Below are 12616 nucleotides of genomic sequence, written 5' to 3'. Positions count from 1 at the left end.
CTGTGTGGTTATGAACGCAAGCGCTAAGCTTTCAGAGAGGGAGTCAAATAAAAACATGCATAAATCTACCTATACGTAACCATCGCAGGAAATGTAAAGACTTGTCTGAGAAGTGGAGTTCCTTTGAACACAAGCAGACAGCAGCTCACGTGTATGGGGCAAACGAGCCAAGTAAACAGACAGAATTACCTCCCCCTGTGAGCCCACAAGCCAGAACACAGCTGGTAGCACTAATACTCGTCCTGTCTAGCCTGGCAGTCTTCATTTATTATGCACCCTGCAAATAATTATACATATAGTTAAGCTTATAGCACAGAAGCTGTATTCAGTAGTTGGCAGGGTACGTTCCTCACTGGTATAGATCCTTTGACCTCATTAATCTCACATCAGGAGTGAATCTGAATTCCCTTTTTATTTTCAGAATAAATCACAGGTCTTTTTCATCTCCACATCTCAGGAATATAGGTTGCTCCTCCTTCAGCTGTCATCACGATCTGCCTTAGGTTTTGTTTCAGGATCCCGCCTGGCCTTCCTTAAAGGCTGTATGGAGTTCTCCTGGCAATTACTGCAGCTTCCCCAGAGGGCTTAAATTAGGATTCATTTCCACATTTTGGAAAGTTGCTTTCCCTTTTATGAAAATTAAAGTGAACATAATCTCTCCCCTCCGCACATTATTAAAAGTTAAACATGAACCATCTCTTGTAGAAGGAATGAAGGCCTGTGTAACAAACTTGCTCTCTTCAGGGAATAGTGGCATTAACACCCACTGGAATCCATTCAGCAGACAGGACCCTTGAGCTGTGTCCCTGTCCCGACAGCATCTGTCCATGCCTGGAGAAGAGAAGGCTCCGGGGAGACCTTATAGCAGCCTTCCAGTACCTGAAGGGGCTACGGGAAAGCTGCAGGGGGACTTTTTACAAGGGCGTGTAGTGATAGGACGAGGAGTAACAGTTTTAAACTGAAAAAGGGTAGATTTAGATGAGATATTAGGAGGAAATTCTTTACTGTGAGAGTGGTGAGACACTGGCACAGGTTGCCCAGAGAAGCTGTGGCTGCCCCCTCCCTGGCAGTGTTCAAGGCCAGGTTGGATGAGGCTTTGAGCAACCTGGTCTAGTGGAAAGGTGCCCCTGGCCATGGCAGGGGGGTTGGAACTAGGTGATCTTTATGGTGCCTTCCAACCCAAACCATTATATGATTCTATGATTCTATGATAGTGAGCAACTGAAACCTGTTAGGTATGCAACTGAAACAAGAAAAGAAAGACAATTAAAAAAACCCAGAATGCCTTCATTTGAGGATCACACCTGCTTAAAATCCAGGACTTTGGTCTGTGCCCTCCTTGCCTGGGTTGTCCTGGTTGAATGCAGTGCCGAGGCAGTGTTCAAATGAAACTAAACGTAATCCCTAAGAGGTTAATTGAGCATGAATGCTCAGCGCTAATCCAAACTACAAATACTGCACGCATTTAAAGCTGAGCGATAAACTGTTTTCTCATCCCATAAGAAAAAGCTTTCACCATTTTAAGAAGTGTTTTCCCAGTGCAGAGGATGGCACAAGTCCTTTCCGATTTGTTTGAATTTTGTCTGCAACCATGCAGGTTCAAGCCCCATTCAGAGTAGGCTGTAGCTCGTGATCAGGCTTATTCCCAAATGTCTGCCTCTGGCTTGAAGTGAGCAAGCAAATACAACTGTGAATCCCATTTCCATCAACTTGCGAGTCTCTCCCATGGCTATTTTCACCCAGTACACCTTGAAGCTGGAGTGTCCTTCACAAGCGAGGTGCAGAAACAGCACAGACTGGCGCTTGCCAGTGCTACCCTCAGCTCCTCCCTGGGAACAGCAGCGATTCTCCTCCATTACCTGGGACATTGTTATTGCTACTCTGCAATAGGACTTACTAATCTTTATGGGCCAGCCCTGTAATCAGGAGAGCTCAATAAAACTGACCTACTGTCCTTGCACCGTCATCTACACTGGGAAGTGCCCTACCCCGGCCGCAGCCCTGGTGAACCAGGACAGACCTGAAACCAGGTCGGGGGTGAACGCTGCCACTAAGGGGAAATGCTTCAAGCAGGGTGGAAAAACAGTTCAGTCCACCAGACTATGTAAAAGCACGGTATTTGGTGTCTGTGAGCGAGGGGGGGTTTCTGCCACCTGAGTGCCCTGCTCCGAGAGAAGGGGCAGTGACTGAGGGTCCCACGGCACAGACCTCTCTTCCCGGAGCAGCAGGAAAAGGGGTTGAATCTCAGCGGTCCATAGTAAGCTATTTTCAGCTTATGCATTCCTTATTGCCAAGATCCGCCATCCAAAATGCCTACTTATCATGCAAAATGTGGAACCAGGTATGTGCTGCCCATTGTACATCAAAGTAATTGATTTTTTTATAATGGAAACTGTCTGATGATTTACTGGGGTAAATCAAGCAAAACAGTAAAAAGATGAGACGGAAAATAGGAAGAGAACCAGGACTGGTAATAAATCATGATAGATGGTATTCAGTATATTGCTATAGCAGTAAGTCAATAGAGTACTAAGCTGCATAAATAAAAGATAATGTGTTTCATCTCTGCAGGGTGTTGCTCAGGCTATACCTATTAAAAGGATCGCCCGGTTCTGCAGAAAATACACACAGCAACAAGTTTTGTCATATTACCCTGATAAAACAGATCTGTATTAAGATTTTAAGAGTTACTTTGCCAAAATGGAGGGGGAAATGAATATTCCTCATTACTGCAGCTACAGGGAAACATGCACAGATATGGAAAAATACTCGTTACTGGCATGCTGAGGTATGTGGAAGCGGAAGCTTAAATTCTCCTGGAATGACGGGGAGGTGGGACAGTTTGCTGTTTCTGTGATTTCCAGGGATTAAAGTCAGTTTCCTCTTGCTTAAGACCTACATGAATAAGGCTACACAGGGAAACAGACTCCCGACTTCTTTCCTCCCTCTGCATGTTTGTATAATACACTCCAACAGCACTAGCGTGGGGGAAGAGCAGCCCTCGTCTCTTCCCCTTTGCAGTGTTACACACCGAGAACAAGTATGAGGCCCATGGGAAACTTCAGCCTCTGGGAGGCAGAGGAACCAAAACCGTCATGCCCAAATAGCAGTGAGACACGTCACGTACTCCAGCCACTCCGAGTTCCCAGCATTTTTCATCTATCGGGACAAGTACGTGGAGTTTTGGCTGTTGCCCTCGACGGCTGGGTCCCGGCGCTCAGCCGCCTGGTGAGCCACTCTTGCTCACTTCTTCTTCGCCCTTGAACAAGGATTTTCCACTGCCCAAAACCGCAGCTTTGGCAAAGGGCTCCCTGAGGCTGCTCCGAAGCCCAGACTTAGCAGAGGTCCCAGCTTGCTTCTGGGATCCCACGAGGCACTTGCTGCAGTTGTACCTCCCTCCACTGAAGCTGGGTAGCCCCATCGCACGCGCTGCTGTGGCCGCAAGGAATGGGGCGGACACAGTTTGAGAAATGGACGTTCGGTGTCGCGGCTGTCTGGCTCAGATGAGCAGATTTGCCCGTGATTCCTACCACCGCTCCGGACGGAGCAGGTCACCTCTATCGGCGCTGAGCCGCTGGACACAGCCCGGCAGCGCAGCAGGAGTGCAGCTTGCTCAGCCGCTGCCGCTTTTTAAAACAGTCAGCCAGCTGCAAACAAGTAAGTGTGTTGCTTTTTTGGTGTAAGAGGGTTGATTACGCCAGTTTTAATATTAAATGGCACAGATGCAAGCCAGCTCTTATTCTTGCTTGAGAATTAATTACTTCACTAAACCACACCAACCCTCCAGCTTTCTTCCTCACCACCCTCACCGAAAATCAGTGGATGCAATGCCAGAGGGAAGAAAACACCAACTTCTGAACGGCTGTTTTGCATGAAGCTCCTTTTTGCCCTCCCTGACTCAGGCGAGTCTCCTGTCCCACCCGATGGCTAAGGCCTGGTCTTTCCTAGACCTGGGAGTAGGACCTGCCATCTTACAGCTTTCCGAGCAGAGTACAGAGGCTGCGGAGGGACGGTGGGCTGAAGTGGTTCAAAAAGTGCTGAAAGCAAATCTTCTGTGAGGCCCTCGTGTAATCCACAGCGAGGTCAGATTTCTACAGAGCAACGAGGCTTTACAAACTGTCAGTAGCGTGTAGAGAGGCTTAGCTAACACAGCTTAGAGAACTTGCCGGCAAGTGAAAAAGTATAATTCATCAGTCTGAGGGAATAATCCTCATATAAGATTATAAATCATTTAGTTCCTCCCGTTATTGTGCCTGGGATTTAGTTGTACAGATTCTAGAAATGCAGCATCTATGACTTCCTCTCTTCAAAGAAACTAGGCATGGTGTTGTCTGAAAACTCTGTGTCTGCAATCACACGGGAGAGCCAACATTAGGATTTGTCCTACAAAATGGGAGTAAAACCCGGAGTCTGCCTATCTCTGGAATAACTGCCAGCATGATAGCAGCGTTTTGTAATGCTTTGTGTGTTCTTAAGTCTCCTGCAGAGCCATTGTTCTTATCAGGGGGCAGAGTTAAATTTTTGTAGCGATAGCGAGGTGATCCATTGCAGAACGACGTATGTTCGTGTTTATCAGGGCCTCTGACTGCTGTGGGTATCTCGCCCTCTAATCCATCTTCCCTGGAGTGTATTTGAGCATTCCAGTCCTCTGAGCTCTCAGGTAGCTGAGACTCACCAAGCAAAAACGCAGCTGCCGGAGACTTTCAGTACAGCAAACCAGAAATCCCTGGGAATCCCAGCAGCCACGTGTAACCTCCCGAGATCACATGCGGGTAACATGCAGAGCAGCAAATCGTAAGCCACAGGCGAGCAGCGGGACGCAGTGTTGCTTACGCTCAACTACTTGAGGGACTTCACTGTAAAGCCATCAGAACCAACCCGCAGCCCAGCCAGGCACCCAGCAGCACCCAGAGCCGCCTGCTGAGCACACACGGGGACCGGTGGGCGAAACACCCCAGGCCAGCCCCGAAGCCCTTAAAACCTTTAATAACGGTGGGAGAGAGCCGGCGGGACCCACAGACAACCTGTCAGACTCACAAGAGCAGCGCCGAGGCTGCCCGCAGCCCGTGCTGAGCCTCTGGACTGCTGCGCGCAGCCCCCGCGGAGGCAGCACGCAGGTGGGATATTAGTAATGTTATTATTTATTGTTACACTTACGTATTATTTCATTATACTATATTTTTGCTTTTTATTATTTCATTTCTTAAATTATCATTATAGCAGCACTATCATTTTTACGCTGCTGCTGGCGGAGCCCCAGCACGTGCGCGCGCGGGCAGCGCGAGCCAGGCGCCGCCGGGGCGGGGCCGAGGGCGGGGCCCCGCCAGGGGGCGGGCAGAGGGGCGGGGCCGCGGGGTCGCGGCCGGCGCTGCGTGTGCGTGTGCGCGTGGGGAAGGAAGGCGGCAGGCCAGGAAGGGCGCGGCGGCGGCCGCGTGACGAACCCCGCGCCCATTGGCGGAGCGGCGTCACGCGGCGCCCCGGCGGGCGGCGATTGGGTGGGAGCGAGGCGGGGCCAGGCCCCCCCCCCCCCCGCCTCGCCCCCGGCCCGGGGGAAGGGGGCAGCTCGCGCGAGGTCCGCTGCTCGCCGCGCGCAGGAGGTGGCGGGGGGCTCGCGCGGCCGTCGGGGCGGGCGGGGGCCGCGCCTGGCCGGGGTGGAGGCGACCGTGATGCGGCGCTGAGGCCCGCCCCTCCCTCCCTCCGTCCCTCCCTCAGCCCGGCGCCTCGGCTCCCCCTCCGCCCCCGCCCCAGCCCGGGAGCCGCGTAGCCGGGGCCCGGCGGGGGAGCTCCGAGCTCCATGGGCAACACCGTCACCTGCTGCGTATCCCCGGACGCCAGCCCCAAGCTCAGCCGGGCCCGCGGCGGCGGCGGGGCAGCGCCGGGGCCCGACCGTTGGGCAGACGCGTACCAGGCGGCGGCGGGCGGCGGCGGCGGCTCGGGATCGGCGGAGGCCGAGTCGGGGGACTCAGATACCGGCGGCGGCGGCCCCCACCTCCAGCACATCAGCGACCGGGAGTTCCCGGATGGTGAGCGGCGGCGCGGCGGGCGAGCGGCGGGGGCGGGCGGGCGGCGGGGAGCGCCGGGCACCGCATCCCCGCCCCGCTGGCGGCTGTCCCCGCGGTGCCCCCGCCCCGCCGCCGGGGGTGCCCGGGGGACTGGCAGTCCGGGGCGCGGCCCTTCCCCGCCCGCGGCGCGCCCGCTTTGTCCCGGCGGCGGGGGCACCGTGCGGTCCGGCGAGCGCTTCCCGGGGGGGGCCCGGCCCGCCGCCGCCCGGCCCCGCGCCCCGCCCCAAGCAAAGTTCCCCGCGGCTGTCACCGCTGTGGCAGCTCCGGGGCGTCCTGCGGGCGCGCCGCCCTGCTGCCGCCGGACGGGGGAAGTGGGCTGCGGGTCCGGGACCTCTTCCCGAAGCACAAGCCGCGGGGCCACCGCAGCCGGCGCGGCCGCCGCTTAACAAGTAACCCGGCCGAGAGCGGAGGGGCGGCCGGTGCCTCCCTGCCCGGGGAGTGCCCTGCCGGGGTCCCGGCCCGCTGCAGAGAGGGGTCGGGGAGCCCCGAAGAGTCATGGCAGAGCGCCCGAGTGCTCCCGTGTGAGGTGAAAGTCTGGCTGCTCGTTTCGCCTTGGCTATGGAGTCGTGACTCCGTCCTAACGTTCAGGCATTCGCACAAGCTGCTGCATTTCTAGTCTCTGTTGAACAGGAGGAAGGAAGAGGGTGTGTGGGGAGTAAGGGAATTAAGAACTAAAAAGATTGTGTGCATATGACATCATGGTGGCTGGACGTGGGTAATTTGTGATCTAGCTATGCAGGGTGCTCGGTTATAGCTGTGGACTCATTACGCTGGTGTTCCCAATTTGCTTTCCTTGAGCTCATGGGAAAGTAGGTGTTTGCTGTCCAGATTCCTTCCAGTTACACCTGGAGCACTGGTGTCACAGACTTGCTCTGTAATGCATCTCCTTTTCAGACATGCCTGGGAAGAGCTTGCAGGTTTGTGCTGCGGTGAGAGTTACTGAGACAGCCTGTAACAGGTTAGGGGTGCTCCTGTCTGTGTGTTCATGTGATACCGTAAGCATACAGCACAGTGTAATAGCTTATGATATCCAAAGCGTAACAAGCGTCTTGCTATTCCTTTTCATAATTATAACCACACCTATATGAAAGATACTCAGTTGAAAAAAGATAGCCTGTCTGACATCGTTCATGTATGATGTGTACAATAACGATTATCACTGGCCTTCCGTACTCATCTTGAACTTAAGAAAAAATTTTTGGCTATCAGAGGGAAACTGACTGCAGAAGAGTGAGAGGAAACCTTCAGAAATGGAATTACTAAACTTGTGTGGTTCTGCACAGCACCATATGGTGCAGCTGTTACAGAAACGAGATGGTACAGTCAGCCCCTTGGATCTCCTTTGAGACAGCTGTGCAGTACAGCAGTAGGAGAAATTGTATTTGCCCTCTAGGAGAAATAAAACTTTATTTTTGCGAGAAGATATTACAGAAATCTCTCGGCTCTCCCATACCCGTTAAGGGAGGAGGAGCTAAACTCTAAAGATTTTAATAAGCCAAGCAAAAATGCCTAAGCTAAATAAATCTGCTCGGGAATAAGGGTTGTATTTGTTTGAATCTTTAGTGTGTGATCATGTCAGCAGTGCTAAGTAACTAGGCTTAATTGTGAATCCATCTGATGTCAGAACTGGCCTTGAAGTAGGGAAGTGTTTAATTTTTTTAATTTGCAGACATGAATAGAAGTGTATAGTCCAAGAATAAGATAGTAGCTGTCTGTCACAAATTTTGCCTTTGTGGCTATGGAAACTTTAGTCTTGAGGCAGGAGGTAATCCTAAAAATAGAACTGCATAAGTAGTGTATGTTTTAGGTGAATTTAAAGATCACTTTTACAGTGGAATGTGATTCGCTATTGCATGGCCTCAGGAGTCGATCTGCTACAAATGATAGATGCTGTTTGTTTCCAGTTTTCTGATTGATACAACTGTTTAGGGCTGCAAAATCTATCAAAGTTTGATATTTTTACGAAAATACAATTCGGGATGGTCAATATTAGAAGTAAAACTTCTTTTGTTCATTTTTGAAAGTTATAAAGCACTACCAGGGTAGGATTGAAGCAGTTAACTTGAAAACGTAAAGCATTATTTGTGAAGTCTGAAATTGAGTGTTATGAAACAGATGTTATCATGAAACTTTAAGTGATGTTGCTGCCTGTTTAATTTAAGACCTTCTATGAAAATAATAAATCTGTAAAGGCAGCAGTTGCATACACCAGATAGCTGTGCTTATCCCTCCTAACTCTAGGGTATAAGAGCTGTCAGCGTACCCAAACCATGCAAGCAGCCTACATGGTTCTGTGCTGTTGACTGCTACAGAGCATTAGTTTGCTATAGTGGTAAGTAGTCCTGCAGTTTCACTAGAGGGGTAAATATTACTTCTATAATTTCTTTATATATAATATTGTAGGTTAGCTAAGGTGCTGATTTTGTCAATAACAGAAGACTGTGAGCCTACTGGCTGGCCTTTTCTTGAATGCTTTGGCAGGGGGAAAAGAGAGAAAGCTGCAGGGGAAAAAAGTCAAGATCATCTTGGCTATTTTTGTTCCATGCTGCTCAGTTCTAGGAGTTTCTGAGAACACAGCTAAATATATCGGAAAGCTAGCATCCAAATGGGATAGAGATCCTTCATTCCTTCAATTTCTATCTTTTGTTGTTTTTAAGTCTGTCTTAATACTTTGGCGCTTGTTTTGCTGAAATTGAATGTTTTGGTTGTATCAGGAATGCAGAAGTTACCAACTAAGCTGTGGACGTTTTGTTTTGTGTTGTTTTGTCTTGCTTTTTTGTAGCAAGTGGAATGTGGTCCTTGCAGGTCTGTGCTCTTAAATGAGGGTTATTCTGTAGCTTCTCAGGCACTGCTTTCTAGTCAGCACTGCTTAGATTGTCTGTATCAGATCAGAATCAAGAAAAATCTCACTTTCTTAAAATGGGGAGGCTATGAAGTGGTATTTATGTAAGGCAAAAAAGGAGTGGTGAGTGAGAAGGAGATAAAACGCACTGTGAAACTGGAACGGTAATGTTTCAACAAAAGTTAATTCAAATGGGAAAGGATTGTCAGATCCACTGCTAAGAGACAATTTAAAGGATGACTTTGTATTTTCTCGTTCTCAAGAGCCTGAGCCGTAACCTGTTCAGTGCACGCTTTTTCAGAATGAGAAATAAGCCTGCATTTGTGGTTTGATATGCTAAGCCGGGTTGTATTAAGTAAACAGGAATAAACATAACTTTGAAAACGATAGTTTCTTCCCAATAGGTTCATGCCTACTGTTAATGTTAAATATGGAAAGCTAAGATGAACCTAAAGCTGCTGGCTGACTGTTCAGCTGAGCATTAAGTGTTCCTTCGTTCAGCGTGCAGGCGACAGTCTGAAGCGATTTGCATTGACCAAAAAGGCTTTCCTCTCTAGTTTTAGAAATGGCAGCTCATGGATCTTAACGTGCCATTTGGGCTGTGCTGATTACTGAGTTTTGGGGGGCTTTGTTGTTTTTTTTTCCTCCAAGTGAGTGTATACTAATCTTTTGTTTTGGGCTTCTTTTTTCCTGTGATTTTGTCTGATTATCTGGGGGAGAACTTCTTATGGCTGACACTTTCTTGCCAGAACCCTGTGTTTAAACATAGATCTAATTTTTTGTAAATTCCTTGATCTTTGGATGAAACTAGAACAAGGCCTTGCTTGGCAGACTTTTCTCACTTGTACTTGAAAACATTATCTCCCTCCATCACTGCTGTTTACTGAGCTCAGCAGTTTGGAGCAGAGGTTTGCCTGATTCGCATGAACCAAGGGGAAGATTCTTGACCTACTGAGCTGATGGGACAAAATGACCTGGTACCTTCACCTGGAGAACTGGGGGGTGGGTGGGTGGTAGAGAATGACAAGGGAAAAGACAATCCGGGATAAGAGGGAACAGTAAATGGGATCAGGAGAGGTGTGGAGTGGGATGCGGTCATCACACAGAGGTTAGGTGGGAAAACAAATGGAAGGGCACTTTGAAGAGGAGAGTTAATAGAGGATGAAGTAAGTGAGATTTTGCTGAACAGGCTCAGACAGACTAGTGCCTAGCATAACTCTTTGAGCACCTGTGAGGCTACTTTTCTTTTTTCACCAGCCCCCTGGCTACCTAGAGGCTGTGCCATGCTGCAGGGGCCAAGCTTCAAGTTGCTTGCATGCTGCTGTTAGTGAACAGTGTTGAAGATGAACAGAAACTTGAATATATTGATTGTCTGTGATCTGATTTCACCAACAGCTTGTCTATAAACCTCCTTGCAGAAGGTCTAAATACTGTTCATTTGTTCCTCTCTTACATAATGTCAGCTTACTTCAGGCATGTGGGTGGAGGGGGTTTTTTTCCTGTTTTTTTTTTTTTAAATCCTGGTTAAAATGTTAGTAAGTTAAATAAAAAAAAAAAAGATGAACACTTTGATGCAAGGAGTCAGCTTTTTGATGCCAGCAGTTTTCAGCACAGGAAAGGCTTAACCATCTTGTGTTGCTTTTTGTGCCGCTGTTTGAAGATCTGTAGCTGCATAGGCTGACAAATACCATTGTCTGGTTAGACAAGTAGGAAGTTGGGAGTGAAAACCAGCTGATGCTCTGGTCCCTGTTCTGGTGTTCCCTCCTTTTTTCCTTGTATTCACTGAGTTTTTCACCTAATTTATGCTCACTCTTATTTTCCCCAGAACTCTCAATATCTGTTTTCTATAACTGACTAGAGATTAATTACAAAGGTATTTGTAGCAGTTACAAATAGTATGTGATCTTGACAAATGTGAAAGAATTGACTCCCTATAAGCCTGAAACACCTTCCATGTTGTTGGCTTAAGATGCCTCACATCATGGCCTTTACAAAATCATCTGTAAAGTGCCTGTAGTAGAAAAGACTGAATCAAGAAGTCAATCAGAAACAATGATGAAACTGATCTACAAATTTGGGAACTGGAAATCAGTGCCATAGTATAGTATCTGTATTTCTGTTCTTATGCTTGGGTAGTGCTCATACCTAAGGAATCCTCTATCCTTTTCTCTCTTCACTAAATCTTGGAGACTTCTGCAGCGAGCAAGTTTAAGCCTGAGATTTTCAAGAAGAGTTGATATGGAACATACATACATGGAGCTTATGTGGAGGGAAACTGATTGGTTTGGTGAGTGTTTCTTCAGGTTTCCAGTGTAACAGCTATTATAGCAGAGAGATTTTCATAAAATGGGAAGTATTGAAAGGAAATTGTCAAGCTGCCCAGGGAAGTGGTTGAGTCACCATCCCTGGAGGTGTTTAAAAAATGTGTGGTTGTGGTGCTTAGGGACGTGGTTTAGTGGGACTTGGCAGTGTTAGGTTTATGGTTGCGCTTGATCTTAAAGGTGTTTTCCAACCTGAATGATTCTATGATTCTATTCTATGAAATACATGGCTAACCTGAGGATTTTGATGAAACTTAGGGAATTAAGGAAACTGAATTAATTTTCATCTTACCTTTTTTTTTTTTTCCTATGATTTCCATGTAACTTATCTCTAGGATCCTTTCCTCTTCTAAGTTTCTTTGGGAGACTTGCTCTTTTCCCTCCTGTCAGGCTAGACACGTTGTAGAGCAACAAAAGTTTTGTGGCTAGAAGCATCTGTTCTCTCAAGTGCGATTACTGTGGTGAGGTCATACTGAAAAGCTGACTAACAGGGGAACAAACTCTTGCACAAGCCAACAAAACACAAAAACCTACTCCTCCCAAATTTGCATTACACATTAAGTTAAGGTTTCTAACAATGTTTCTTCCACATCTGGGAAGAAAGAAGAAGTTACTGTGGGAGGCAGGAGGAAAATGCTTCCAAACATTAAGAATCTGGACCTTGGATCTGTAGATCCTTGCCAACAAGCTAATCTTGAGATTTCTAAATCTCTTTCTTTTTTTCTTTATTACAGCTAGAGTTTGAATGTGCACTTTTATTTCAGTGACTAGAAAAATGTTTTCAGAAGAGAACTATGAATGTTTCCACTTGAAGGGACAAACAAAGATGCAACTGGCTTAAAAAGCTTGGCGCTATTTATTTAAATGTGTAGTAAAGCCAGATGAATAAAACTGAAGATCATAGTTGCAGGTGATGAAAATATCAGAGTTACCTCAGCAGCTTACACGAAAATCCCTCTGTCAACCAGGTAGTGTTCTGCCGTGTTTGATGAGCTGTGTGTTTATAGCACAGCTTTGCTTCTGTTTGGAGCTCTGGAAGGGTCTTGAGTCATCACAGCAATCAAACATAGTTGTTGGGTTTTTTCCAGTGTGAGAAGTAACACTGGCTTGTCATCAAACATGTCAGTCAGACCCAGATAATAAACTGGTGAATGCCAGTTTCTTTCAAAGACAAAAAAAACACTTTTCTATAAAACTGTTGGACATGTTTTGTTATGCAGATAGTTATTTTACTTTCATATAACAAACTGCAGGTAAGCTGAGAATCCACAAGGCCACTGTAAAGAGTGACTGTGCTTGAGCTTGTGCCTAAAATGGCACAAAACTTGATGAAACTTCCATAAAAGCTCAAACTTCATTTGAAGTTTGCATTAATGTGAGCAATTGGAAGA

At 47.8% G+C, this 12616-nt stretch overlaps 1 protein-coding gene across 3 annotated transcripts in view; it reads left to right on the top strand.

Annotated features, from left to right (window-relative positions):
- The first annotated feature begins 5597 nt into the window (after positions 1-5597).
- CCNYL1 (cyclin Y like 1) overlaps positions 5598-12616 on the top strand; it is a 33058-nt gene continuing 26039 nt past the window's right edge. For 2 of the 3 annotated variants that reach the window (XM_068407242.1, XM_068407240.1), the window contains exon 1: positions 5598-6023. In XM_068407242.1, the coding sequence (XP_068263343.1) occupies positions 5795-6023 (229 nt within the window). In that variant the 5' untranslated portion in view covers positions 5598-5794. The remainder of the gene's footprint in view (positions 6024-12616) is intronic. The other variant, XM_068407241.1, reaches the window with a different exon arrangement.

The sequence above is a fragment of the Nyctibius grandis genome, chromosome 9 (genome assembly GCF_013368605.1).
Source record: "Nyctibius grandis isolate bNycGra1 chromosome 9, bNycGra1.pri, whole genome shotgun sequence".
In the NCBI taxonomy this organism is placed as follows: domain Eukaryota; kingdom Metazoa; phylum Chordata; class Aves; order Nyctibiiformes; family Nyctibiidae; genus Nyctibius; species Nyctibius grandis.
The sequence above is the reverse complement of the archived record's forward strand: the minus strand, read 5'-3'. Positions and strand labels throughout refer to the sequence as shown.